The sequence below is a fragment of the Mustela erminea genome, chromosome 18 (assembly GCF_009829155.1).
Source record: "Mustela erminea isolate mMusErm1 chromosome 18, mMusErm1.Pri, whole genome shotgun sequence".
NCBI lineage: Eukaryota > Metazoa > Chordata > Mammalia > Carnivora > Mustelidae > Mustela > Mustela erminea.
The window spans coordinates 36,927,708-36,955,612 of NC_045631.1; the positions used below are offsets into that span (position 1 = coordinate 36,927,708).

The 27,905-nt window shown below is 38.5% G+C and overlaps 1 protein-coding gene across 3 annotated transcripts in view; it reads left to right on the plus strand.

The window, feature by feature from the left end:
- Positions 1 to 27,905, plus strand: part of SPOP (speckle type BTB/POZ protein) — a 64,974-nt gene that overhangs the window by 25,378 nt on the left and 11,691 nt on the right. The window contains exons 2-6 of one of the 3 annotated variants that reach the window (XM_032320255.1): positions 8,292 to 8,342; positions 19,685 to 19,828; positions 20,486 to 20,607; positions 23,054 to 23,205; positions 23,361 to 23,488. In XM_032320255.1, coding sequence (XP_032176146.1) covers positions 19,751 to 19,828; positions 20,486 to 20,607; positions 23,054 to 23,205; positions 23,361 to 23,488 — 480 coding nt within the window. In that variant the 5' untranslated portion in view covers positions 8,292 to 8,342; positions 19,685 to 19,750. Of the gene's footprint in view, positions 1 to 8,291; positions 8,343 to 19,684; positions 19,829 to 20,485; positions 20,608 to 23,053; positions 23,206 to 23,360; positions 23,489 to 27,905 lie in introns of those variants that run through there. The other 2 variants (XM_032320254.1, XM_032320256.1) reach the window with 2 other exon arrangements.

The window sequence follows — 27,905 nt, forward strand, 5'->3', positions numbered from 1 at the left end:
CCGAGCTTCTCTTTCCTTATTTGTAAAATACTTGCTCCACATGCCTCACAGAGCTGTTATAAATCCCAAATAAGATCATGAATGTCAGAGTACTTTGGAGACTGAGGCAGTGACTGATGTTTGTGAGGAAATGGTTATATAGCTTAAAACATTTAACACAGGATGACCTCAGAAGTCCTTTTAACCAAGACCAGGAGGATGGGGGAGGTAGTGCTTGGGTTGTACCTCTGTTGTCAATCTTGAGGCTGTGGTTTCACTAGGTTGTCATACCTAACTTTACGGACCTATTCTTAGTGGTCTTACAGTTCTTACAGTATAAGTGTCTTGTGAAACAGACAGCCCCAGATACATTTCAATCCTATAAAGATGATAAAATGTAAGAAAGGAAGTTTGGTTTTGCTGTCTTATTTGGTAGTTGGAACTGTATTCCTGGTCTTTATGCCAAAATGAAAGGCAGCAAAATATGGTTAGTATTTTTGACTTTAAGTTTTCTCTCCTTTAGTTGACCTCTGGGCTATGGCATGGGATTTTGTTTGGTTAAGAAGTGAAAAGTATAAATATGCCAGAGGCTTGCTAGCAGTTGAAAGCAGCCATTGGTCAGTAAGAGAGTGGAAGAGGAAAAAAAAAAAAAAGTTGGAGATGGCAAAAAGCAAAGGAAGAGAGAAGAAAAAACATACTTGAAAGAGGAGAAAAAGCATAAATCATTTCAAAAAGTCTCAACTTCTCTTTTTAAAAACCTGTCTTTGAGTTCAGGCACTAAAAATTGAGGGATTAAAGAAGGTGGGATTAGTCCTATGAGGGCAATGAATAAAATTACAGTAGGATGGAGGACAGGTCTTCAGAGGTTAGAAGATAGGATGGTGGAGAGGAAAGAGAAGGTCCTCTATGTAAACCTGGTTCCTTTATAAGGATTTACAGTCTCTGAAGATAGCCTGGATTACTGTGAGTATTATTTGTATGTAAAATGTGCTTTCTTGGGGGTGCCTGGGTGGCTCAGTCTGTTAGGCGTCTGACTGTTGATTTTTGGCTCAGGTCATGATCTCAGGGTCATGAGACTGCGCCCCTTGTGGGGCTCTATGCCTAGCACTTTCTCTCTTCCTTCTCCCTTTCTCTCTGCTCCTTTCTCCCCCAATCCCCCTTTTTAAAAAATGCTCCTCTGCCTCTCAAAATTAAATAAATAAAAATAATAAAATAAAATATATTTTCTTGCTGAGGTATACAAAGTCAGCCTCTTCCTCCCTCTGCTTAAGTAAGCCCAGTGCTATGTGATTCCAGGCAACGGGGAAGAGCATTTTACCAACAAGAACTAGTTTTTTCATTATTAAGAAGATATGGGTCTGAATTCATTGGCTTTATTTGGTTTGATTCAGACAGTATTATTGTCTGTTTAAAATATATCTCTGATGTTGATTTTACAAAATCATTTCTAATTTACTTTTCCTTCTGAATTCATTGTTTTTGAAACATTTTTTTAAAAGGCAAACAAAAAGTGGAGAGATTGTGATAAACCTCTCTAGGTGAAGTCCCTCTTTATTTACTTTCTCAGTTCTTTTTCCCACCCTCACTCCCCCGAGACAGCCTTTACCCTGAATTTAGTGTGCATCCTTGCAGTGCAGTGTGTGAGCATGTTTTTGTGAGAGAGAATGTGTGTGAATATGTAAATTTTGTAACAAGTCATTTGAGGGTTTTTTTGCTTATTGTTTTTCAAGGTCTTTCCATCTGGATGCATATAAATCTAGGTCCCTCTTTTTAGCTGTTTAATGTTTATATCACTGTGAATATTTCAGTTTTTCCAAATCCTTTGATGGATCTTTAAATCGTTTCCGTTTATTTGCTGTTACAAGACAGAACTGCAGTGAACAACTCTGCATGTGGATCCCTAACGCTTTCCCTGTCCTCCTCTTCCTCCTCATTATTGTGACAGTTGTTCTTGCCGCTTCTTTTTTTTCCCTAAGTATCTTACCTGAATTCTGCCACTTGGCCCATCACTTTGGTATTTACATCTTCATTTGGGGGATGAGGGAGGGATGAGGAAACCCTTTCATAACTCGGAATGCCAACTTCTTTTATTAGGGTCAGAGGTTCTAAAATTTTCTTTTCCTATGGATTCTTTTTGGAATCTGATGAATTTGGCGACTTTTGCATTTCAGCGTTCTTTATTTTTATTGTCTCATATCCAGTAGCTGTTTTTCATAAATGTCAGTGACTCCTCACCTCTTCCTTTTCTCCCTTCCTTTCTTACTACTTTTTAACTCCTAGGATGCTTCCCACCCACTAAGTGTAGGACTATTCACTGACCTCAGTCCAGTTCAGGGAATTCTTGTGTTACCTTCTAAATTCAGCATGACTCAGACATAGCTGATAGTTATGAGTTTCTTGGAGCATTCTTAACCTAATTAAAGCATTAGAAATATAAACCTTCACCTTATATTAGAATGATTACTGATAAATTTTGTTCAGGGACCATATGTTTCAGTGGTCAGTAGTTTTCATTTGTAAATTTTTTGTCTGGACTCTTTAATCCACTCTATTTTCTTCATTATTGCAAGGTTCAGTATATTTTTAATTTTTATGTTCCATGTCTTTTCCTCTTTAAACGTGGATGCTATTCAGAGCTTTGAGCACTTGGAAAGCTGAAGTGTTACACATGAAAACTGTTACTCTTCTCTAATAATACACTCTGCTTGCTGCAAGTGTTTGAGAAGGACTTCCTTTCTTAACTAATTTGGGCCACCACCTCCTGTACAAATATATATTCATGATATTTTCACCTCATGGATATGTGAACTGACTTTAAGAATTTGATAAGAATTTATGTGTGAAGTGTTTTTTTAACAGTTGATAAGACCTTAATGTTGAAGTCCTAGTAATAAGTGTAACTATGGAATATCAGATGCCTGTGTATTTTCTTGCAGATTTATTCACGTCTTAGGATATAGTTCAGGTCACAAGTACTGTGGCTGGAAAGTAACCTTTGGATCTAAGTTTACTGCGGTTTTAACTTGAGCAGAGTGTTCCATCAGAAGTATAAGCTCTGTCTGTATGCTCGGACCGTCATGTCACTTGATAGGCAGCTTTGTTAAGCGAATTATTGCCCGTATGCCACTGTCCTCACTAAGTTTGAATGAAGTTCTTTACCTGCTCTTTATCACATCAGTCCCGCAACTTACGTTGGAGAGAAATGTTCCTACTTTAAATCTTTCTTTAGAATAAGTAAGGAGTTTTGTTTTCCCTTTCTCTCTGGACACTGCTATAACAATTTTTGGTACCTAATTCAGAAATCATTTTTCTTTCTCTGTAGTCACCTTCTTCTCTGTAGTCACATTTCATCGGGATACGTAAGAGAAGCCTTCTGCTTCTGTGGGAGTAAAAATATAAAGAACTTTCTTCTTGAAATTATCTTTTGTTTACAGAAGTCTTTTTAAAGACACCTTTTTTTTCTTCTATTAAAATAAAACCTCATTTTAAAAAACAATTGTCCTGGGGCACCTGGATGGCCTAGTGGGTTAAGCCTCTGCCTTCGGCTCAGGTCATGATCTCTGGATCCTGGGATCAAGGCCTGCATGGGGCTCTCTGCTCAGCAGGGAGCCTGCTTCCCCCTCTCTCTCTGCCTCTCTCTCTGCCTGCCTCTCTGCCGAATAAAATCTTAAAAAAAGAAAAAAATGGTCTTGATGAAGTCCCAAAAGTTCATTTTTGCTTTTGTTTCCTTTGCATTTGGAGACATGTTGTGAAAAAAGTTGCTGTGGCCGATGTCAAAGAGATTACTGCCTGTGTTCTCCTCTAGGATTTTGATAGATTCTTCCCTCACATTGAGGTCTTTTATCCATTTTGAGTTTATCTTTGTGTGTGGTGTAAGAGAATGGTCAAGTTTCATTTCTCTATACATAGCTGTCCAATTTTCCCAGCACCATTTACTGAAGAGACTGCCTTTTTTCCACTGTTTATTTTTTCCTGCTTTGTCGAAGATTATTTGACCGTAAGAGTTGAGGGTCCATATCTGGGCTCTCTACTCTGTTCCACTGGTCTATGTGTCTGTTTCTGTGCCAGTACCATGCTGTCTTGGTGATCACATCTTGGTAGTAAAGCTTGAAATCAGGCAACATGATGCCCCCAGTTTTGTTTTTCTTTTTCAACATTTCCTTAGCAATTCAGGGTCTCTTCTGGTTCCATACAAATTTTAGGATTGTTTGTTCCAGATCTTTTAGCATCATTGCTATAGCAAATGAAATCCATTCTCTAATTTCCCTTTCTATATTTTCATTATTAGCGTATAAACAAGCAACTGATTTCTGTACACTGATTTTGTATCCTGCCGCGTTTCTGAATTGCTGTACGAGTTCTAGTAGTTTGGGGGTGGAGTCATTTGGGTTTTCCATATAAAGTGTCATGTCATCTGCAAAGAGAGAGTTTTTGACTTCTTTGCCAACTTGAATACCTTTTATTTCTTTTTGTTGTCTGATTGCTGTTGCTAGGACTTCTAGTACTATGTTGATCAACAGTGGTGGGAATGGACATCCTTGTTGTGTTCCTGACCTCAAAGGGAAGGCTGTCAGCTTTTCCCCATTAAGGATGATATTCGCTGTGGGTTTTTCATAGATTTTATGAAGTTGAGGAATGTTCTCTCTATTCCTGTACTTTGAATCATTTTAATCAGGAACGGATACTGTGTCTTGTCAAAAGCTTTTTCTGCATCAATTGAGAGGACCATGTAGTTCTTCTCTCTTCTCTTATTGATTTGTTCTGTCACATTGATTGATTTGTGAATGTTGAACCACTCTTGCATCCCATGGATAAATCCCACCTGGTCATGGTGGATAATCTTTTTAATGTACTGTTGGATCCTGTTAGCTAGGATCTTGTTGAGAATCTTGGCATCCATATTCATCAGGGATATTGGTCTGAAATTCTCCTTTAAAAAAAAAAAGGAAAACTTAAAAAGCCTAAGTAAAGGAAGCAGTCAGTCTTCATGCACCATCTTGTCAGAAAGCTCCCATAATGGGTAGACCAGTACACAGCTGCACCAGTGCGCTGGAAGAGAGTTCCGGCCTCCCAGGAGTTTCCCAGAATTGTTATCACTAGCATAGGGACTGCCCACTTGGTAGTGGGAAGATGCAGCTTAGTTTGCATCAGCTCCTTATAGCCTTACCTTATCCGTGACTTACTAATGCTAATAAACCTGAAACTTGTTAGTAAAACAAACTTTGTTAATAACTTTGATATAGAGGGGAATTTTTTTTTTTAAGATTGTAGTTATTTATTTGAGAGACAGAGATCACAAGTAGGCAGAGAGGCTGGCAGAGAGAGCAGGGAGCCTGATGCGGGGCTCGATCCCAGGACCTGGGATCATGACCTGGGCCAAAGGCAGAGGCTTTAACCCACTGAGCCACCCAGGTGCCCCACTTTTTTTTTTTTTTTTTAATGTATGGAATAACGTCTAATCTTTCAAGAATGGAAATCCAAAAGAAAAAGAGATTAACTCAGCCATTTATTGAATAAATGTTTATTTCTGGCTTCCCTTGTCCCAACACAGTCTGGGGACAAGCAGACAGGCATCTGCCTTTCAGGCGTTCCAGACACAGTAGGGTAGATGATTTTATGTGCTAGAGAAAAAAATGAAATAATGAAAGAGGAATAGGATTGTGGCTTCGGGGGAGGGAGGGTGATATTTTTAAGGGTGTCAGGGAAGGCCTCACAGAGATGGTGACTATTACAGAAAGACCCAACAATGGTGAGGGAGTGTGCCAGGAGAATATCTAGGGGAAGAGTTACCCAGGTAGAGAAAAAGACAAGTACAAAGCCCTGAGGCAGGAATGGGTCTGTTCTGTATCAGGAACAACGGCAAAGACGGGCAGTTTGACTGGAACATAGCGAGCTCAGGAAAACGTAATTGGAGGTAAGGCCGGAGAGGTAATGAGGTCCTATTGTGCAGGCTTCTTTCAACCATTACAAGGATTTTTACTCCAAGTGAGATGGGAAGTCACTGGAGGTTCTATCAGAGGCTGCCATTAAACTAAAAAAGGCAGTACCAAAAAATACTGTATCTTGGCTTTGCTTTCAGAAGCTTTCGATTATTTTTTATAATAATTTGGGTTTTAACTAATGGCTTCTGGTGAGTAGCCATACGTAGATTTAAACATTTGTGTCAATATTGTAGATTTCCCTGAAATACAGATCTTGGGTATTTCATTTAAATTTAAAGAGAGAAGGTATGATAGGAAAGTCTGTCTGTAGGTGTTCATTCCTAGGTGGCCCTGCTTTATTACTGATTTCTCCTTATGAATTGCCTGGGAACAAAAAAATAAACAAGGGTATATGCTTAGATGTAGGAGGATAGATTCATATATGTATATATGTGTATATACATATGTAGCTACTCTATTTCAATGTATGTCTTGAATGTTTTTATTATGAAATATAAACAGAAAAATACATAAAACATAACTATAGTTTAAAGATGAATTATAAAAAGGAAGTACTATATAACTACCAATTAGACCTAGAAATATATCATTCACAGCACCCAGAAGCTTGTTACATTGCGTATTTCTTCTAGATCATAACCCATACTCTTGTAGAGAATCTGACATTTATGATAATCATTTTCTGTATGATTTTACAACCTAGAATTCCTTACAAACCATTATAATTTAGTTTTGTCTGTTTTGGGGAATTTTCTATAAATAGAATAATACAATATGTGTTCTTCCGTGTTTTCTTTTAGGACCTAACAGTATGTTTGTAACTTTCAACCATGTTGTTATGAGGAACAGTGGTTTAATTTCACTGCCATCTAGCTTCCTATATGAATGTGCCGTAATTTATGTATCCATTCTACTTGATGTTTTTGGCTGTTAAGAACAATGGTGCTATGAACATTCTTATTTATGTGTGCTGATGGACGTGTAGGAATTTCTCTGGGCTGTTTTTGTGAGTGGAATTGCTGGATCTTTAGTTTTATTAGAAAATAAACTGTTTTTCAAAAGTAGTCATATTAATTTGCCCTCCTGCTTGCAGTGTGAGAGGTGTCCCTGTTCCACTCAATCCTCATCAGTATTGTCAGACTCCTTACATTTTGCCAATCCATTGGGCCTGAAAATGTTCACTGTAGCAAACTGAGAAACCAAAGCCTTAACACTTGGAAAAAAAAAAAAGAGAGAGAGAGAGAGAGAGTAAGGGACTATAGGTATTGGTTTCTGTTTTAAGATTCACCAACATTTGGCATTTGTATTTCTTGAGGTTGATTGGCATCTTCCACCTAGGAATTCTTACCGAGTCTTAAGAGGTATCTGTCTGTCTACCCTCAGAGGGTCAGGAACTGTGTCTGTCTTCACCGTCGTCTTCTTCTTCTTCTTCAACACTGTGTCTTGCACAATTGGTGTTGAGTAAATATTTGTTAAATGAATTCACCCTGATTCTTGCTACTCTTAAATCTTCTGATCAAGACTGGCCTGTTTTAGCATCAGTAGTTGAGGACAGTTTTTGGTGAGGGCTCCTTCCATTATTGATAGTTACTAGACTGGTTTATGAAAATAAGAGAAGCTTATTTGTAGGTGTACAAGTAAAAGTTAGTGTTTAGATTTTCAAGAAGAGATTCTGTTTTTATGGAATCAGCCAGTGTATATATAGTACTTCGTTTTCCCACAAAAGGAAAGAGAGTGCTAGAATTTTCTGCTTATATTAGGCTTCCGGAAGCCTGGCAACCACTCTTATCCCTGTTTCTGTTTTGAGTAACTTTGTAGGTTATGGTAGATAATTAGGGTGGTGGTGATGTTTAGCCAAGACATCTCAGTCTTCACCAGGAACCTCTCTGTGGTAGCTGTTCGTTAAAAATCATAGAATACATTGCTTTGCTTAAGTGTATCTTGCTTTAGTGTAACTGACTCACAGAGCACTTTTTATAAAGGACATTTTATATAAAAACAAAATAATTCTTTCAACAGTCTGTGAGGTAACTGGCAGATGTGATGATGACCCCCTCTTGTACGTGTTGATACAAAGCAATCCATCAGTTTCATTTTTGCTGCATTCATAGGCCCGTTGATTAAAGGAATTAGCTTGGATTTTTTGGACTTTATCATATCTAAGTATAATCTTTTTGAGAGATGAGTAAAAAAATAGAATATCCAGAACTAGTGATAAAATACAAGAATGGTGATTTTAACTAGGAAATCCTAGCAAACGTATTACCTGCTTTTGTAAGGTTTTCCCTTTCGGAATAGCCAAAATGAGTAAAGACTTGTATGAGATTCAGAATCTGGGTAAGTCTGATTCATCGTCTCTATTTCCAACAGAGGTTTCCTGTTAGACCAGACAAATTAGAGTCTTCCTACTGACTTGACTTGGTGAGTTTTTACATAGTTTTATTTTAAACATAGTTTAAGATCATGAGGAAAAAAGCAGAATGAAATGCACAGAAATATTTACCATGATTTTAAAAAATGCACATCTTGAGTTTCACTTCAGTGCAAATGATATGTAAAGTTGGAAGTCATGGAAGGTAAACATGTAAGGTTTGGGTTTTTTTTTTAATAATGGGCATTACAAATGATGTTAAATATTTTTCATATGTGACTTCAAAAGAAGTTTATTCTAAATATTTGTTCCTGGAGTTAACCATAGCTATTCGTTCAGATCTCTGGTGACTGCAGCGTATAATATAAGGCTTTACACTAATGGTGGAAGGGAGAAAGTTGGGATTTACATTTGCAATCAGTGGTTGCTAATGCATGATATAGAGACCTTAGAGTAAGGTGATTTTTCTCCCTAGAAAAAAGATCGTCAGAGAAATGAGGAATTACAGTTTATAAAAGGAAATAAAGTAAGTCATGGGCTTCATTTTACTCTGTTCAAGGCATTTGATTCTGAGCAGATTGCGTTTGTGTATGAATGTAGAGCTCATCTCTTTATGGGTAACTTAAAAAAAATGTTTCTGCCATTCAAGCCAGCATCTTAAAAATTTTACTGTATCCTATGAGATTCATGCCTCAAATGTTTATGTATGTTTTTGTAGAGTTTTATCGGGTAAAATAGGTATTACTGCATTTTAGTTTTCTTTTTAAATCTGACACAAATTGTTGGGAGCCAGGAATTTCTGTTAAGACAGACATTCTGTCTAACTTTCCCCTGTTTTGTCTGCCTGTGTGGTTTTACTTTTTCCTTGTGTCATGAATTTTGGAGTGAACATTTAAAAACAGAACTTCCTGCCTGCCCTTTGTTCCATTTAGCTTAGTTAGAACCTTAACATTAACATCAAAATTGGCTTATTTTTAATAACTTTAGAAGAAGAGGGAATTTATTTTCTGCAGATGGTTTCAAAGTAAGGAGCATGTCCATGGCTCATGTGAACATTCATCAGATTTTTTCTGGTAAGACTACAGTTAAAGGAGATTAAAGCAAAAATACACTTCGATCTCTCTTTCGTAGTTGAAGGGAGGTCTAAGAGTCTCTTATTAAGAACAGAATCTCCAGAGAATACCAAATTCTGTAATGCTAGACAGTAGTAATAAATACTGAAGTAGATTGGTTGCCTCTGTAGTATACCAAATTTTCTGGAGTAAATGGGTTTTTTCAGCTTTGAAGTTAATGAACTTAGTCCACAGAGTTTACCCTAAGACCAGTTTAGATGATCTTCTTTGCTGTGTATTCCTTGAGCTCTTTCTGTAGCCAAATTGTGTTAATAAATATTTTTAAATGGTTCGATTAAAGTATAGATGGCTGAGGAGAACAGCATTTTTGAATTTGGCTTCTAGAAAGGCCAGAGGACCTTGTGGGGTTATGCAACCTCTGCCTGTTTGTTTCATGAAATGAGTCTTCTCTTTTTGAATTCCTTGCAGATTGGACACACTTAAATTGTATTAGGGCCAAGCCTTTCATGTGTTTACTATTCGAATTTTATAAGGTTCTTCGTAGTTTGTAGTTGAGGGAAGAGGGTGAAAAACTGTAACCTCCCAAATCTTGAAACAGCTTTGAGAATATAATTATATAATAAACATATCTTCTTAGCCATAAGGTTTTTTCCCCTCTTCCTCCTCCTCCTCCTTCTTTTTTTAAATTCTGTTCTAGCTCTTGTTTTAGAATGAATTTTCTCAACCTAGAGGAGAAATCTTTGATAACACGTGGGATGTGTTAAAATCTTCATCTTTCCTAAGTTTGCTCTTTGTGGCCCTAGAGATTTTTGTCCAAGTCATCAGTGGAATCAACACATTATTATAATTTGTGAAAAGAGAGAAGTTGCTGATTATTTGGTTCTGCCTATTTAACTTCATTTCTAAAGGTGTTTTCCTTTGGAACGAGATCCACTTTGAAGTGAAATAGCCCCTTTATAATCAGATTTGTTTACTGATTTGGATTCCTGTCTTTCCATTACAGACATCTCCCAGATGATGGGTTTTGAAAGTGATGTGTGGAGAAGCTTAATCTAATGAGCTCTGTCTTTTTTTTTTTTTTTTTTTAAGCAGATGGAGGAGTTTTTTTGTTTTGTTTTGTTTTGTTTTGTTTTGTTTTCTAGCAGGGTTTCAGTAATTAACAACAGCAACATATCACCTGATTGTATTAGCCCAGAGTTTGTGAAACCTCTGCTTGTTGTAGCCATGATAGGTTGTGCTGGATCTCCCTCATCCAGGTGGAGACAAGATGTGGATATATAGATGCATTTAACTCAGTCATTTTTACCTAAATTAAAAAGCAAAACAATTCAAAAAGTCTTGAAAAGATGCTATCCTACAGGACTATTGAGTGGCATCTGCCCATTTTCAGGACAGACTTTTGCTTTTGGAACAGAGAGAGCATGCTTTGCATTCTCCCTGGATATATTTTTGGGGTAGTGAACTATGCTAATATGTCTGTGTAACAACTTTTATAGAATTGACAGTTTTTAGGGAGAGGGAGATTATTCTCCAGCCTTTAACTTAAATTGGTGATAATTTTTTTTTGGCTTTTTCATTTTTCTGGTAACTGGAAGAGTTTCATCCAAAGTGAGAATTATTCCATATTTTAACCTTTGAGCTGGCTGCAAAGGTCTCCTTGGGGACAAGGACACTTTGCAGTTATTTATAACCCATGGAGAAGGGCAGTAAGGCTGGAAACAGCCGGCACACACTAAGGTTTGGGAGCCAGTGTTGTTTTGGTTATCCTACTGCTTTCCATGACTTGAGATTCTTTCCTGTACCTTCTTGTTCATCTTCATCTTGGCTTTGAATGAGCCTTACTAGCCAGGCTGTTTCTGTAAATCTCCATCTTATAACACTTAGATTGAGGAGAAGAAGGTCAAGTAGCCTTTTTATGTAATGAAAGTATATCTAATCCTGATGATCATTTCAGTGTCTATGCTTGCCTAAGATAGTTGTCAGCTGGGGAATCTTAAAGGTGCTGACCTGCATACATACTAGTATACCTGTTTCTGAGTTTTCCTTAAATAACAATAGTTGCAAGAATAATTCAACTCTTAACTAGATAAATATTTGGCTATGGCAGAAATATGTTCTACATATTAGCCTGGTATAGAAAAAACTTAGTTATGTGTTTAGGCATGTTTCAGGGGTATGTCTCTCTCTCTGTATTTATACATGGACATGTTTACATGTGTATATATTTAATGTTAAATATGTTTTCTCTACATGTCAATTTTAAGGGAATCAAACCATGTCAGATACGAAAAGGCAAAGGATCTGCCTCAGTTTTATCAATACATTGGAATTTTATTATATAAGCTTCAACTTGAAAGAACTCGGAAGGTCTAGCCTGAATTCCTGACAGCTGTTGTAGTGGTACTTTTTATGATCAGGATTGCCCTATTCTGGAAAATGTGCTTTCTTCGCTGTTGTCTTATGCATTTAGAACTCCCCATTTAGCTGTATAGGCTTATCTTATCTCCCAAGTTTTCTTGGAATTTTTTTTTAATCGAAGAAGAGTATAGTTTTGGAACATACTGAATGAGTTATTTAAAATTGGAGTGAGATGAACTGATACTTTTCTTTTTGAAAACGTTCTATTGTTTTAAAAGTGTGCCTGGATTCCTGTAGCTGTTATTCACTCAGCAACTCCCTAACTTTAACCTTCTAACAGGAGTTCATTAAGGAAAAATATGAACCCCAAAGACAGTAGTCTAGTTATTCAACAATAATTTCATTGAACAAATATTTACTGAGTACCTGTTATAATACCATGTTAGGTATGGGGGATGCTGTTCTCTGATTGAGCTTAATTTCTGGAGGGGGGAAGACATTAGACAGGTAAGAAACTTGAAACAAGATCATTTCAGGTAGTGATAATGAAGAAAATAAAATAGGATAATGTAATGAGAGGGGCAGCCTGGAAGTGGGGAGTCAAGGAAGGCCTCTCTCAAGATACTATACTTGATAGAACACTTAAATGACAAGGAGCCAGCTATGAAAAGATCTGAAGGCAGAAAGAGCTTTCCAGGCTCAGGAAAGAGCCTGGTGTGCTCTCTAAGTAGAATTAAAGGCCTGAGTGACTAAAGCATAGGGACTGTGAAGGGTAAGTGTTAGATGAGGTCAGGGACATAGACTGAGGTTTTGGCAGTCATGACAGAGGTAGATTTTACTCAGATAGCAGTGGAAACCAATGGAGAATTCCTATCTTGTCTTCCATAAGGCTCTGGTTTATAAGCCATCACATCAGTTAGAAAAATTAATTGTAAAGCCTGCTAATGGCTTTAAAATTTTTTTAAAATTTTATTTGAAAAGATTTATATATTCACATAGTACAAAAGGGAAATACAGTGGAAAGTTCCTTCCTACCCAAGTACCCTGGTTTCCTTCCTTGGAAGTAACCAGTGTCCCTGGGGTCTTATATAACTTTACAGAGAATATTATGTATATGTTAAAATAAATAATATTTTTTCCTCTTTAGATAGAATCTCCCCATTTTTAACAGATTTTTATTATATTGTCTATTTGTATCATAATTCATTTACTCAAACCCTTGTTGGACTTTCAGGTTTTTTCCGTTCTTTTGTGATTACAAATAATACCACGGTGAAAAAACCTTTTATATTTGTCATATTAAATATATCAGTAAGGTAAATTTCTAGAAGTGAAATTGCTAGATCAAAGGGTATGTGCATTTCTTATTCATTCTGATATACATTTCCCTTCATGCAGAATGTAACAATTTATACTCTAATCAGAAATGTTCTCCTTACCCTGAGCAAGTGTTATCAAACATTTTGATCTTTGCCAATTCACTGGGTGAATCAGTGTGTGGTTTAATTTGCATTTATCTTATTATGAATGAGAGTTGAACATGTTTTTGTATATTTCAGAGCCACTGGTATTTACATTTCTGCAAATCATGGGCTGTTCTTTGCCCATTTTTCCATTAGGCTGTTGACTTTTTCTTCTTGATCTTTAGATTCCCTTAATACGAAATCCTTTTGTTAAAGAATTAAAAAAACAGAAACAAATAGTGTTGTATGTCAGTTATATCTCAATAAAGACAAAAGCAGTCCTCTTTAAGTTGTAAATTCTATAAAGCATGAATCTGATAAGGGATATAAGAGAAACCCCAGTCTTTCCTTTGTTTATTAAGGTCTCTCTCTTGATTGCCCTTAGTTTCATTTTAAAAGAAGTGTCTGTTTTTTAAAAAGAAGCAAAAAAGGTACATTTAGTATTTTGTTAGACTAGATTGAATTGCAGTAAGTTTACCTATGACAGATTTTCAAAAGTCATTCAACCCTTGCAACAGAGGAAGTCAGTATGACCTGTAATAATCTATCCTTAGGGTAATGAGAAGTTACTATGTTACAGGCTGTATATTATTGAGGACACTAAGAGGAGAAATACAAACATTACTTTGAGGTCACATTATTTTCTCAAAAATGAATATATACAACTCTTCCCATAGTTTTGTGATTTATTTATTTATTTTTGGTCAACAATCGTTTTGACATCTTCTGTTTGGGTAAATGCAACATCTCTCAGGTTTAAGATAGTATGACATTGGGATTTTTCTTTACTTGGAAACTGTACAAGGCTTTAAACCAAAAGAAAAAAAATAATAGGCTTTTAAAAAGTCCCTAATAAACCATTCTTTTAAGAAGCTCTGTTCCCAGCCATCTAGCTTGTACATGTTTGTGCACTATGTTGAACCACATGAAATTGCCAGTTTGACTAGTTTTGGCTGACAAAACAATTTCATGGTTCAGTCTCATATTGTCTCCTTCCTGTAATTATTATTATTTTTTTTTAATTCCTGTACTTTTAAGACCGATGGACCTGTATGGCTAACTTACAGATACCATGTATGTGATATGCCTGTGTTTGTTGCTGATATTCTTTTTTTTTTTTCCCCTTCGCTGGTTGACTGGATTAGATTGAAGATGGAGGAATGCTTATGGGTAATAAAAGAAAGATAAAAAAGAACTGTAGAAGCTGTCTTTGTAACACTTTTCAGAGAGTGTTCTAGCCTACCTGTGCATATATTGTAGGTTAAACTATTGGGACGTTTCTCTCCATTGTAAAGGGAATTCATCTTCTGTCCTCAAAGAATCCTGATTACATAAGAGTTTAGTTCAAATTACTGATTCATGTTTTCAAAATGAAAGAAATTTTATCCGTTCTCTTTCCCCTTGTAGAATGAAGATACAGTTGGTACTGGATGAGAACCTTAGTTTTACCAAGGCTGGTACTTGAGAGTGCCAAGCTAGGAGTTTTTGGCTTTCTGTGTAACTCATCCAAAAGAACAAATTAATGATTCTCATTACATTGCAAATCTAATATACTCAGCACTGTTCCAAGGGCTCTTTTAGAGATATGTGAGAGAAACAAGCAGAAAAGTTAATGAACTAGAATGCAACTGGGTAAGTGTTTCAGTCATCAAAGTATTTTTGCTGAATGCCTTGTTTAGGCAGGCTGTGCTAGGTGATAAGGGGACACAAAGAAGAGTTACAAGTTCCTTTTAAAGAGCTTCAAGTCTACTGAAGGCAACAGAAGTGTTGATAGGTATAAAAGAAGGCAGAAAAGAAGTACACTGTATAGGTTTGATTGAAAGAATCATGCATATGCATCATGATAGCATTAAAATATTTTCTTTTTTATTTTTGTCTACTCTCCAGAGTTTAATGTTCTAGTTAGAAATCATACTATATTGTTTGACTGGAGTCTCTTGGCAAAAATAATTAGCAACTTTATGAACTAGTACCTGCTAAGACACATTCTGATAGTGAGTGCTATTGGTTGCCAACTTGATACTACCTTCATTGTAATTTGACCAGTTTTACCGTTGACAGATATTTTGAAGTATATTTTTTTGCTGTGGCTCCGAAGAGGTGTTGCTGCATGGGTCAGGATTTAGTAAACAGGAAAATAAATGATTGATATATAACAGACATGTTCAGCCTCAGAGTTTTGTCAGCATACTGGGAAGTTTGCTAAGCTTTGGAAAAGAAATTTCTCACTAGACAACTTGGTCTTGTCCTAACTTGTTTAAAAGCCAGGGATACTATATTTTGGTCCTAGTTGCCTCCTAGAAAGGGTCTCAAACCATGATCCTCAAATAGACCTCCACTTTTCTGAAATTGTTTTCCTGCTGGGCACCTGAGCAGTTGGCATGAAGAGCTAGAGAGTTCATGTAACACTAGGCTACTTTGCTGATGAACACTTTGCCCATGGTGCCAGCTATGAGTGAAATTAATTAGACTTGTGCTATCCTAGTCAATTTCCCTCTCAGCAGGTTGTGTGGTTAGAGCTCCTCAGAGTCTAAGGCGCATCTTCCAGGGCTACTAGCTGCTGGGTTAGAAATTCTTTAAAATTGGAATAAAAGTGATATTATTAAAAAAGAAAAGAAAAGCCAAAAAGACTTGGCTACAAAATAAATGAGAAGCAAAAAAGATAGAAAAAATTGATCTAGACCAAAGTAGTATTTTTTTTTTCTGGTTTTAATAATGGACCGTGGTTCAGTAACAACAATTAAGCCATTAAAATAAACTTTTTTTAAACTTGTCTTTTTTTAGGCTTAGAGAATCCTTAAATTAATTGTTAGATAAATTTGAAGTATTTTTTTAAAACTTCAAAATAAACTTAAGTTAGCATTTTAAGGTCCCTCAGTGTAGAGCTGTACCACACACCTCTAGAGCCAAATTTTATGCTCTTAACTAATGTGTAAAATTCACATCTTCATTGTCAATCTGCCCAAAAGATAGTTTTAAGTGGGAATTTTGAAATTCCATTCTGGCTCCTACTGGCAGTAATGGTAAGTGGGATTTGTAAAACTGCCTAAAGTGCATTTACTCATTACTAGACAAACAGTTCTTGAGAATGTGTTTTCCATCAAATGGAAGCATACCTTCATCACAGGTGATCAAGCATAGCGTTTCGTTTCTTGAGTATATCATGGAATCATGAATTGCACAAACCAGGGAGTCCCAAATGCCACTCTGTTGCTTAGTTTGCTAGCTTAAGTGAAATAGCATGTCATGTATATAAAACTGTTAACTCCCATCTGTGATTACATGGGATGCTTTAGTTGTAAATGTCTGTAGGATAGTGTTTAAAACCAGTGGGGACTCCGGTAATACCAATGGTATTACTCTGTAGGGATACAGCTGTATCCTGTTAATCCCCTTTCATGCCTATTACTTAAGTGGCCAGCAAGTGTGTGTAAGTTGAGTGATTTTTGTTGTTGTTCATTTATACCTCTTTCTACAGAGGATTTGAGGCAGTTTCCAGAAGTATGTAACATATAAAAAAGTAAACAGTTGAGTGAATAATACTTTGCTATATATATATAGCAAAGTGAATATATATATATATATATATATATATATATATATCAAAGTGAATATATAATTATATATAGCAAAGTGAATAACTGAGCACCTGGATGGCTCAGTTGGTTAAGCATCCAACTTTTTTTTTTTTTTTTAAAGATTTTATTTATTTATTCGACAGGCAGAGATCACAAGTAGGCAGAGAAAGAGGGGGAAACAGGCGGCAGAGAAAGAGGGGGAAACAGGCTTCCCTCTCAGCAGAGAGCCCGATGTGGGGCTCGATCCCAGGACCCTGAGATCATGACCTGAGCCGAAGGCAGAGGCTTAACCCACTGAGTCACCCAGGCGCCCCAAGCATCCAACTCTTGATTTTGACTCAGGTCATGATCTAGGGTTGTGGGATCAAGCCCTGCATCCAGCTGCACCCTTAGCAGGGAGTCTGCTTATCCCTCTCCTGGTCCTCCCACTGCTCGTTCTCTCTAAAATAAATGAATAAATAAAAGTAGAAAAAAGAAAATAAGCTATTGTAGAATGAACATGTGATCCTAGAGTTTCAAGAAATGGCTTACATATATGTCTCATGGCTTCCTAGTAGCCAGGCAAAGGACCACATGATCTGTTTTATCCATATTGTCTATGCACAGCTGAAAACAAACCAGGTGTTCAGGAAAGAAATTTCTCCCTTGGATATTATAAACCAGTGTTTGATGTAATGGAATACGTCCTTGCACTATTCTTACAATACAATATATATTTTTTAAATAAAGCGGAACAGTAGGAAAAATGGTATATACTCAAGAGGCTATCATCCTAAACTAACAGACATATAGGTATTTCCATATTTGCTTCAGATCATCCTCATTTTCTTTGAAAAAGAAATAGGAGAGAGCAACTTGAGATGTCTTATATCCTTATCCTGGCCTCATTCTTCTCCCCGGCTCTCCCATTGTGGATCTGATGCATAGCTTGTCAGTGTGTTTTGTTACTTCTATTGAATGCATATATTATATCTGTAAATAATATATAAACCTTAAATTTGCGTAAGTAATGTACTGCACATGACATTACAAAATTTGCTTTTTTTTCACTAGCATTGTGTTTGATCTCATCTCCATGGTGCTGCTGATCTAGTTCATTAATTTTAAATCCTGAAATATAGTTTTCCATTATAATGGAAATAACCCAATTTAGTTTTCTGTTTCCCTCCTAATGGATTTTTGGTTTGTTTCTAGTTTTTCATTGTTACAAGCAGTGCCACACTGAGCAGCCTTCTCAGTGTCGTCTTTTGCCCACGTGCAGGGTTTTTCTAGGGCAGTGGTTCTTAAAATGTGGTGCCAGGGCCTGAACATCAAGATCACTTGGGAACTTGTTAGAAGTGCAAATTTGTGGGCCTAGCTCAAATCTCTGAATCAGAAATTTGGGGGATGGTGGCCAGCAGGTGATTCAGATGCATACTGATGTTTGAGAAACCCCTACACTAGTGCATGTACAGTAAAAGCAGAATTACCAAGTTTTGGGGTGTGTGTGGATACACTGCGTACAGAAAGTTCCTGCCCAAAATACACATCCTAGTTTACAGTCTCGCCAGCAGTGTAGGAGAGTCCCCATGGCCCCACACATGGTGTGGTTGATTTTTTTTCTTGCTGGTCTGAGAGGTGTAAGACTTTAAGAGCTATTTTATTTCCTTTTGTGTGAACAGTATTTTTACAGGGTAGTTGTCCTTTTTCTTAGGAATTTTGTAGAAAACTTACATATCAATTCATAAATTATCCCTTCGTCATGCATTGCAAACTCTTTTTTTTTTCCCCAGATTATTTTTTGGCTTTATTTATGGTACTTAAAAATTGTAACCAGATTTACCAATGTTTTGAATGGCTTTGTGTTTAGAAAGGCCTTGGAGGGGAGAAGTTGGACTTGGATTTGATATACTGCTGGGACACCCTCTTGAAATGTACAGCAGTTATTTAAAGGTGGCCTGAGGCTTATGAGACAGGTCACAGAGAGATTTGGGAGTCATTTGTATAAAAGCAAAACTCTGACACTGGGGGTGGATAAAATGAGAGAATGTAGATCGAGAAAATGATGGAAAATTAAACCATGAAAGCAACACTGGAGAAAGAGACTCCAATAAGAGAGACAGAGGAATGATCAGAAAACAGAGCAAGGAGAGGAATCTGGAAAATTGGGTAGTGATAGAGTATGTAAGCAAGGAGATCTCTAATGCTGCAGAGAAAGGAACGCATCTAAGAAGGGGGGGAATGCTGCCCTTCAGGAGAGCAGCCAGCACTGAGTTGAAGAATAGAAGACTTCTCTTAAGAAGTTTGCACTGCAGTGTAGGAGATGAGACAAGTAGTTAGGGAGGTAACAAGGTCATTTCCTTTTAGGAGTGGACTGTTTGTACCCCCAGAGAAAGGAGCCGAGTTGTATGTGGTGTTCACTGTGCTGTCTCCTCTTTGGCAGCCTTTTCATGGATGTGCTTTATCTGCCCTTTGAGAAGATTCATTTGGTAAGATAATATTAGGAATTGGGGGACTCCTGGAGGTCTCAGTTGTTAAGCATTTGCCTTTGGCTTGGGTTGTGATCCTTAGGGTCCTGGGATCGAGCCCTGCATCAGGCTTCCTGCTCAGAGGGAAGGTTGCTTCTCCCTATCTCACTCCCCCTGCTTGTGTTCCCTCTCTCACTGTCTTTCTCTCTCTGTCAAATAAATAAATAAAATCTTGAGGGGAAAAAAAAAAAGGAATTGAGCAGAGGATGGAAACAGGGTGATAGAATTGTGAGCAGGAGGCTGCTTCCGATTAGGGGGTCTTCTCAAGGTTAACACTGAACACTAGAGCCATTTGAGTGATATGGTAGAGCATTCCAGGGAAGGAGACACAGTTTCCAATCTGCAAGGTCAAACGGAAATAGGATAGTATACCATTAATCTAATAAAATCCTCATGCTTCTTGGGTCAACCAGGGTGAAGAGAGAACAGAAATCTTTGTCCCCTGACTTTGGAGATCTTGTTTAACCTTCAAACTGGCGATGTCAAGGGTTCCAAGTCCTCCACCTCCGGCAGAAATGTCGAGTGGCCCTGTAGCTGAGAGCTGGTGCTACACACAGGTAAGTTCATGTTATCACCCTGTAAATCATGTATCTTGGTAGGGTTTGGGTGAATGAAGGGAAGAAGATTTCTTTTCTTCATTAGGTTTCCTGCTTTCTCTAGGACATAACTGTCAAAGAGCGGTTAGATAAAGTACTTGTCAGCTTTCCATTCTTTGGTTTTCCACATGGCATCTGAATGTACTAGGCCAGTGGTTTTTCACTGGAGGTTGAAAGCAGGGGGAAATTACAGAAACTAGATCCACTCACAGCCACCTTGATGGAAATATGTTCCTCTTTGGGCAACTCACAGGAAACCAGGTTTGAGGTTTGCAGCCCCAAGCAGTATCATCAGCAATTGTCAAACACTGCTCTGAGCAGAGGCTTGTTTTAGGTACAGCTTTATTATCTGCTTGCCCACCCCTGTCCATGCTTTTCTCACTTTCCACCCAGTGTTTCTCAGAAGTGGAGAAATGTTATGAAAGCAGTTGGTCACTGTGAGATTTCTTAAAATGTGGGTGAGGGACAGAAAAAGCTGAGCCACCGTGCCGGCCAGACAGAGCTATCTTCCTATGGGACTCATGCAGATGGAGGGAGGAAGGGAAATGATTATTTGATCTGCAGCCTGTTTTCCAGGTTGCTCACTTCCTATTTAATTTCTTGGTTTTCTGTCAACAGATCAAGGTAGTGAAATTCTCCTACATGTGGACCATCAATAACTTTAGCTTTTGCCGGGAGGAAATGGGTGAAGTCATTAAAAGTTCAACCTTTTCATCAGGAGCCAATGATAAACTGAAATGGTGAGGAAGACTATCTCTAGCTGTTAAAGTTTTTCTAAAAGTTACCTGTTTTGACTAGAACATAGGATCCACGAAGGCAGAGACATTGTTATGTTTCTTCACGTATTCTCTAGTGCCTAGAACAGTGCCTGGAACATGATAGGTGTTCATTGTAAAAATGTATTTTTAAAGACTTATTTATTTAAAAGAGAACATGAACGGAGGGAGAGGGAGAATCCTCAGGCAGATGCCTCCCTGAGCACAGAGCCTGACCCGGGTCTTGATCCCTGGACCCTGAGATCATGACCTGAGCCGAAATCAAGAGTCGGCCACTTAACCGACTGAGCCACCCAGGTGCCCTCACTGTATATTTGTTGAATTAATTCAGTGAGTAATATCAGGGATCCGCAAACTCAGATGGCTGTAGGGTAATATAAATGAGTAAAGAGGGCCAGTGTTGTAAATGATGTTCATACATGGTGTGAGTGTTGAGTGACCTTCTAAAAGGGGTGGTGGCTGCTCAGCTCCAGCTCTCTGTGGCTGGGTGTGGATAAAGGCTGACCATTGTCATATTTGCTGACTTTTTAAGAAAAGCAAGAAACTTAGGTTTTAGCATGAAAATTTCAACTTTAAATGGCCTGCTTTTAAAACAATGAAGGAGATTTATTTGCTTATGTAACCAGAATGCCCAGGGTGTAGGGTGGTTTTGAAGGTAGTTTGATCCAGCAGCCCAGTGGTGAGGTTAAGGACCCCATCTCTCTGTTCTCCACACTGTTGGACATCTCAAGTCAGTTTCCCTTGTGGTTAAAGGATGACTGGCAATAGCAATGGGTATAACCCACTACCATCCAACAGAACTCTCTGAACTTTCACTGAATTAACTCTGTGGCCAAGAATATGTCCTACATGTACTGACTGGCCTAGGTTTGGGTTCCCTCCATTAATCTCTAGAGCAAGGGGAATATGATCTGAGAGTCGGGGTCGGTCCCATCCAAACCATGCATCCCCTTGAAGAGGCGCTGGCAGTTAAGGATACAACCATAGGTTTGCTGCCAGGACCAGAACACATGTGTGCCATCCACCTAGTTTTGATCTCTGTTAACCTACTGAAGAGTTAAACCACTCTCTTTAGTATTTGTTGGCTGTGTGCATTAAGCAGTATATTACGAGGTGCCGAGAGAATGCTTTATTTTTAGGCACTGTATGTATGTATGTATTTAAGAGAGAGGAGAGCATGAGCAAGCATGGGGTAGGGGCAGAAGGAGTGGGAGAGAGAGAATCATAAGCAGGCTCCGTGCCCAGCACAGAGTCCAGTGTGGGGCTCTGTCTCATGACCCTGAGATCATGACCTGAGCTGAAATCAAGAGTCAGACTCTTAGACTGACTGAGCCACCCAGGCACCCTACTTGGGCATTGTATTTAAATTCACATCTTGAGCACAGTGTATACGGCATATGCACTGCCTGGAGGGGCACTGGGTTGGGCCACCTGTTTGAGAGAGGTGCTGTAACACTGGCAAGGCGTAAGGATACATATGGCCTGTGTATTATATGTGGTAGAAGTAGCGTGAACCACATGCAGTTCAACTAATGACATTTGCAACTTAACTCAATTGAACCTATTAAAATCTGTCTGAAATTTGTCTTGATTCATTGGCAACAGATTGTCATCTCTGACTCCATTTGGAAGCCTAGCTTGGAACTCTACCCTGTGTAATGGGAGTTTACTTTTGTCTGTGCTTCCTCCATACTGCCTTCTTTATTTCAATCTTAGGATATTATTGCCAGATTGATAAAATACCTCTAAAAGATGATTTACTATTCACATATTTATCTGGAATTTTTTTTCTCTCTCAAAGTGATAATAGAGAGCTCAATGACACCTTTTTTAGGGCGGGGGGAGGGGAGGCAGAGGGAGAGGGAGAATCTTCAGCAAGCTCCACAACAAGTGCCTGATGCAAGGCTCGATCTCACAACCCTGAGATCATGACCTGAGCTGAAATCAAGAGTCGGGCACTTAAACAACTGAGCCACCCATGTGCCCCCAACATTTTGTTTTGCATAGTTTCATTATAGTCCTGACAAAAGAAGGGGGGCTGCCTTTCCTGAGATTGAGGATTAGAACACAGTGGAAGTAGGCTCAATTTTAAAATATTTTAGGGAGAGAAAAGGTGATTTACGAGATTATGAGGAAGGGAGCAGAGATGTAAAGGATGTGTTGTCAGGTTCTAGAATGCCTCTTTACTTTTGTTGTTTACTCTTTAAAAGGTGACTCCGGTTGCTCTCAAAAAATGGTTCCTGAGGAGTCATTCTGCTGAATCTGAATCTCCTGCTGTGGGGCCCGGACTGGTTTTCTTAACATCTTCCTTTCTTGAGAAATAGATGTTCTGTTTTTCCTGTCACTTCAGAAGGCCTATAAATGTGGATGCTTCCAACATCTTTTTTTTAATTTTCCCTCTTTCGGGCAGGTGTTTGCGAGTAAACCCAAAAGGGCTAGATGAAGAAAGCAAAGATTATCTGTCACTTTACCTGTTACTGGTCAGCTGTCCAAAGAGTGAAGTTCGGGCAAAATTCAAATTCTCCATCCTGAATGCCAAGGGAGAGGAAACCAAAGCTATGGGTAAATGTTCTCGTCTTCATTCGACTCTTTATTTGCACATCAGACAACTTTATGCACAGACAAGTGATGGATTTGATCTGGTGTGGGTTTTTTTTTGTTTTGTTTTTTGTTTTGAGTAAATCTAAATATGACTTTTATTTTTTTTCCCACTCCAGAGAGTCAACGGGCATATAGGTTTGTGCAAGGCAAAGACTGGGGATTCAAAAAATTCATCCGTAGAGATTTTCTCTTGGATGAGGCTAACGGGCTTCTCCCTGATGACAAGCTTACCCTCTTCTGTGAGGTGAGTCCTTTACCCCACGCTGAAAGTCACAGTTCCCAGACCTGATCGGTATCCGTAGACTTCATTATGTTGTGTTAGGGATGGAGAGGGAGAAAACTCCCCGAGTGGAGTGGTGCTCCACGAATGTGGTTTCTGTGACTGAAACTGCGTCACGATTTCAGGCTTGTTGCGCACGTCACCTTTCTGCTTGTTGTTACTGTGCTTAAAAACAAAGATTGTGCACTATCTTGGTATGAGCGATTCTGGACTTGCTTGGGTCAGGATTCTGGCTTTCTCATCAGGGGTGTTTTCAGGTAGCCTGTGGACAGACTGGCACTGAAAGCTGAGGAGAATGCCGGCAGCTCGGTGTGTGGGTTTGTCCCTTAAACTTTCTGACTTCTGAAGTGTGAGGTCCACTTGGGTCTGACCTCAGATCACTTTCCTGTTGTGCTCCACTAGATGACTCGTCTCAGGAGTGGGATAGAGTGGGATATATCCGGTTTGTCTTGCTGGAGTAGTTGTGAAATGATGGCAAGAACCGTTTTTTCTGGAGTGAAGGGTAGATAAAGCTCTCTAACTTGTGGTTAGCTAGCAGGGTTATCTGTCATCAGCCAGGAGAGTTTCTCTCACTCCAGTGACCTAAGAGTCTGTCTGGGTTTACAGGAGAAGCCTTGAAGTATTCCCAAAGTCAGAGTGAGTTGGAAAGTGGTTTCTTTAATGGGCTTACATGTACTCATCAGTCACTTCATGCTGTTATCAGTATATTTACAAATACTCATAAGCTTACGGCATAATAAATGAATAAAACCTCCAGTCTGATGGGATCTTTGTGTTCCCTGTACTTTGTGTGGTCGAGAACCACTTCCTGAGCCACACCACTTGCAAGTGACCACTGTGTGTTCATGGGGAGGATGCGAGCAAGTTCCCTAACTACCGGTGTGTTCTGCCAAAATAATGGGCTCAAGCTGTGAGTTAATGACACTTCCAAAGGCTTATGCCACCTGTGCAGCAGAGAACGGTGTCCCTTGGGGATCTTGCCCTTTCTCGGAAAAGGCCTGGCCAGCAGAAGTCGACTTCTCTCCTCAGTCACAGCTCACTGAGTATTTCTGCAGAATAGTTGCTGGGGGTTAGACAAATCTGGATGCAGAGTTTATTAAAATACTACACTGAATATATAAAACAGTTGCATAATAACTACGTCTTCTTTTTTGTTGTGAAGTAAAAGAAGGAAATACTAGACTGATGGCATCTCTATAAATACATTAAAGTGTTGCAGTTGTTTTTGTCTGTGAACTTGAGTTTGGAATTCCATATAAGTCCTACTAGATCAAACCCAGCTGCCCAAGTGAAGAAATGAGAACAATTAGGTGGTTTCATGTGAGGTTCGATGGAAACTTCAGACCATCAATTTCATCTTCACCTACTTTAGAGACTGGTATTTCAAAAAGATTTAGAAATAGTGGAAAATTCTGATTTCTGCTGGAAATGGAAGCCAGTCTTTGAACTCTTCTCAAGAAAGAGAACTCTCCTTTAAATATGGCCTCTGGTGTTTTAGGCAAAGTGTTCCCCTGTATTGCCACATTTTCCAGTCCACAGTGGGTCCAGCCTTTTCTCCCATGATCCCTCTTCCACCCCGTCCCCGCAGATCATTCCAGCTGCTCCAACCCCTGCACTGACATTCTTGATTTGGAAACTGATTGGCCTGCCCTCACTTGGCAGTCTCTCATCCTGTGGTTAAATCCAAGGCTCTACTTCCCCATATGAAATTCTCTCCCTTCGCTTCCCCATATGAAATTCTCTGAGGAGAAATCCTGTGGTTAAGTTTAGATTTGTCTTACTGACTTAGAAGGGAAGTGAGATGACACTTTGGAAATGAGGAGATGTTGAACAGGGAAGCGTCTGCTGAGTTCTGCTGATGCCATCGGTTTCTTACCATCGAACCAGGTGTGCCATCTGTTCCTCTCACACTTCTCTGTTGGCCACAGGTGCTGAGTGTTGCTTCTCATACTTGGGCTTGTGCCTAGTGAGACTCGTTTCTGTTCCAAGGCTCTCTGTGGACTTAGTAGCATTCAGCATTGCAAGACGGTTGCGTGGGGCGGTGTGTTGGATGTGTGGGTTTTAAAAATGTCTGCAGCTCATCTAAGTTCTTAGTGCTTTCCAAAGCTAGATCATTCTTTTCTGCACATTCTGTCCTTTTGACCTGTTGCTGCCTTCTGCCAGTGGATTATTTATAAACAAGTATTTTAGTTCATATTTTATTTTATATATTACTGGTTGAGCTAGTTTTTTTATTATTATTATTCAGAGGCTTTTATGAAGTCGACGTCCAACATACAAATTTAGGTCATGAGCCCTCCACTGCTCCGTTCCTCACTCAGCCTTTGGCCTGGGCACTTCCATCCTTATCTGCCGATGGATTATTTATAAATAAGTTTATTGCATCGCGATTTAAAAACAAAACAAAACAAAACAGTTCTATGGATTCTTTCGGCTGTTCCTAGAGACCACAGGAAGGAATCCCAAGGTGAAAGACTAAAAATCACATGTCTGTGTTTGGGCTTTATTTCAGTGGTATTACTGTTAATGAACATTTGAATGAAATTAGATCGCATACTGTCCAAATGCTGAATGGGTGGTCTTGTTTATAATATGCCACACTGGGTTCACCTTCAGTTCTCAGTGATGTTTTTGTCCATTAGGAAATGTGCCCATTCTTCCAAGGTGATATGGCTTAGTTAACATATTTAGAAGCATTTTCAAAGTATTCCCTGAATTGTCTCTTACCACAATCCTTTGAGCTGGATTAGTACTGTTATCTTCATTTCATGTTACTGGGAGAGAAGCATCGCCTAGGGAGGTCAGGTAATTTTTCCTAACATTGTACCGCAAATTAGTGTCAGGCCATGTCAGCTCTGCATTTTCCACCTCTGGACGGCCGCGCAGTGCTAAGTGAGCTGCATGCCATTCTCCCGAGGAAACATGGGCTCTAGCAAGTTTTCCTAAAACAGAGTATTTACTTTGGTAATGAAAGAATCAGGAAGGCTTTACACTTTAAATTTTCTCTTTAATAGTTCATCTCACAGAACATCTGCATGAAATGTTTCAGCTTCTATTGGCCCTTCCCTGTGTGTTTATACTGAAAACAAATAGCTACTAACAAGAAAGGGACAGATATTCCACCTTCACTGTACGTACCTTTGACAGGTGGAAGATTCCAGTGTCCGTTTGTGATGTTGCAGCTAAAGTTGAAACATGAAATACCGTATGAAATATGAAATATCAAATATGGACTGTGCAGACACTAGTTGACTCTTAAAATATCCCTTTTCTTCTCAAACATAGAATGTCCTTTCATAGCCTGGGAATATGTATGTTTACCAAATTTGAAATATGTGTCTCTTCTTTTTTGGGGGGTTATTTGGATATATTAATTGAACTATATGACAAGGGTAATATTTGATAGTCTTGACCTATGAAAATGGTGATTTTAATATGTAACATTATTTAGGTTATCAACATACTGTAATAAACCCAGCACCCAACCCAGCAGCATCACCAATAACTTGGAACTAACCTGTATATGTTTCTTCACTCTCCCTTAGACCTGTTGTCCCCCCACTCAGGGAGTGATGATAAGTAGCTGTCCGAAATTGTATGCAGTCATTCTCTTGTTTACTATGTGTGTGCCTGAACAATGTACTAGTTTAGATTTGCTTGTTTTTTTGTGCTTTATAAAAACAGTTTCAGAATGTATTTATAATGATGGATGTAACTCTAGTGCTTTCATTTTTAGTGCTATGTGATAGTGTGTTTTGTGAATGTACAACATTTTGTTGATTCATTCTTTTGTTGGACATTTAGATTGTGGCCAGTCTTTTGATTAAAAGTAATGCTGCTGCTATAAGCCATCTCTATGCAGAGTCTATTTTTTCCTTGATTGTTTTAATTATATAGAAGTTAAAAAATGTATTTCCATTGGTCTTAGTTTGGCTTTTTATGTTTAGATAAAATGTATAAGAATTGGCACACTCTTTAGTCTTTTATGAAATTTTCTTTTTTAAGACAAGAAATTGACTTTAAAAGTGAGGCCCGTTTATGACTTGAAATGTAGAGGGTTATACAGCCTTCCTGAGACATTTCCATGTAGTCATTTATAAGACGACATAAATGTCACAGTCACGTCATCTTCACAGCTGCAATTCTGAATGAGTCTCCATAGTCAACTTTATAGGCATTAAAAAAATCTTTAGTTTTTCTCAAAATGGTCTCATTTTAGCATCATCATTTGCAGAGGAAAACAATCCCTTCCTAAGTTAAAAGTTTGGGCTCTGAAGACTCATTTGTGAATGCCATTTAAAATTTATTTTTAATTAAGCGTATTTAATGTTGGTAAGAGGTGCCAGACATTCAGCGCTCTGGAGACTCCAGGCATCCATAT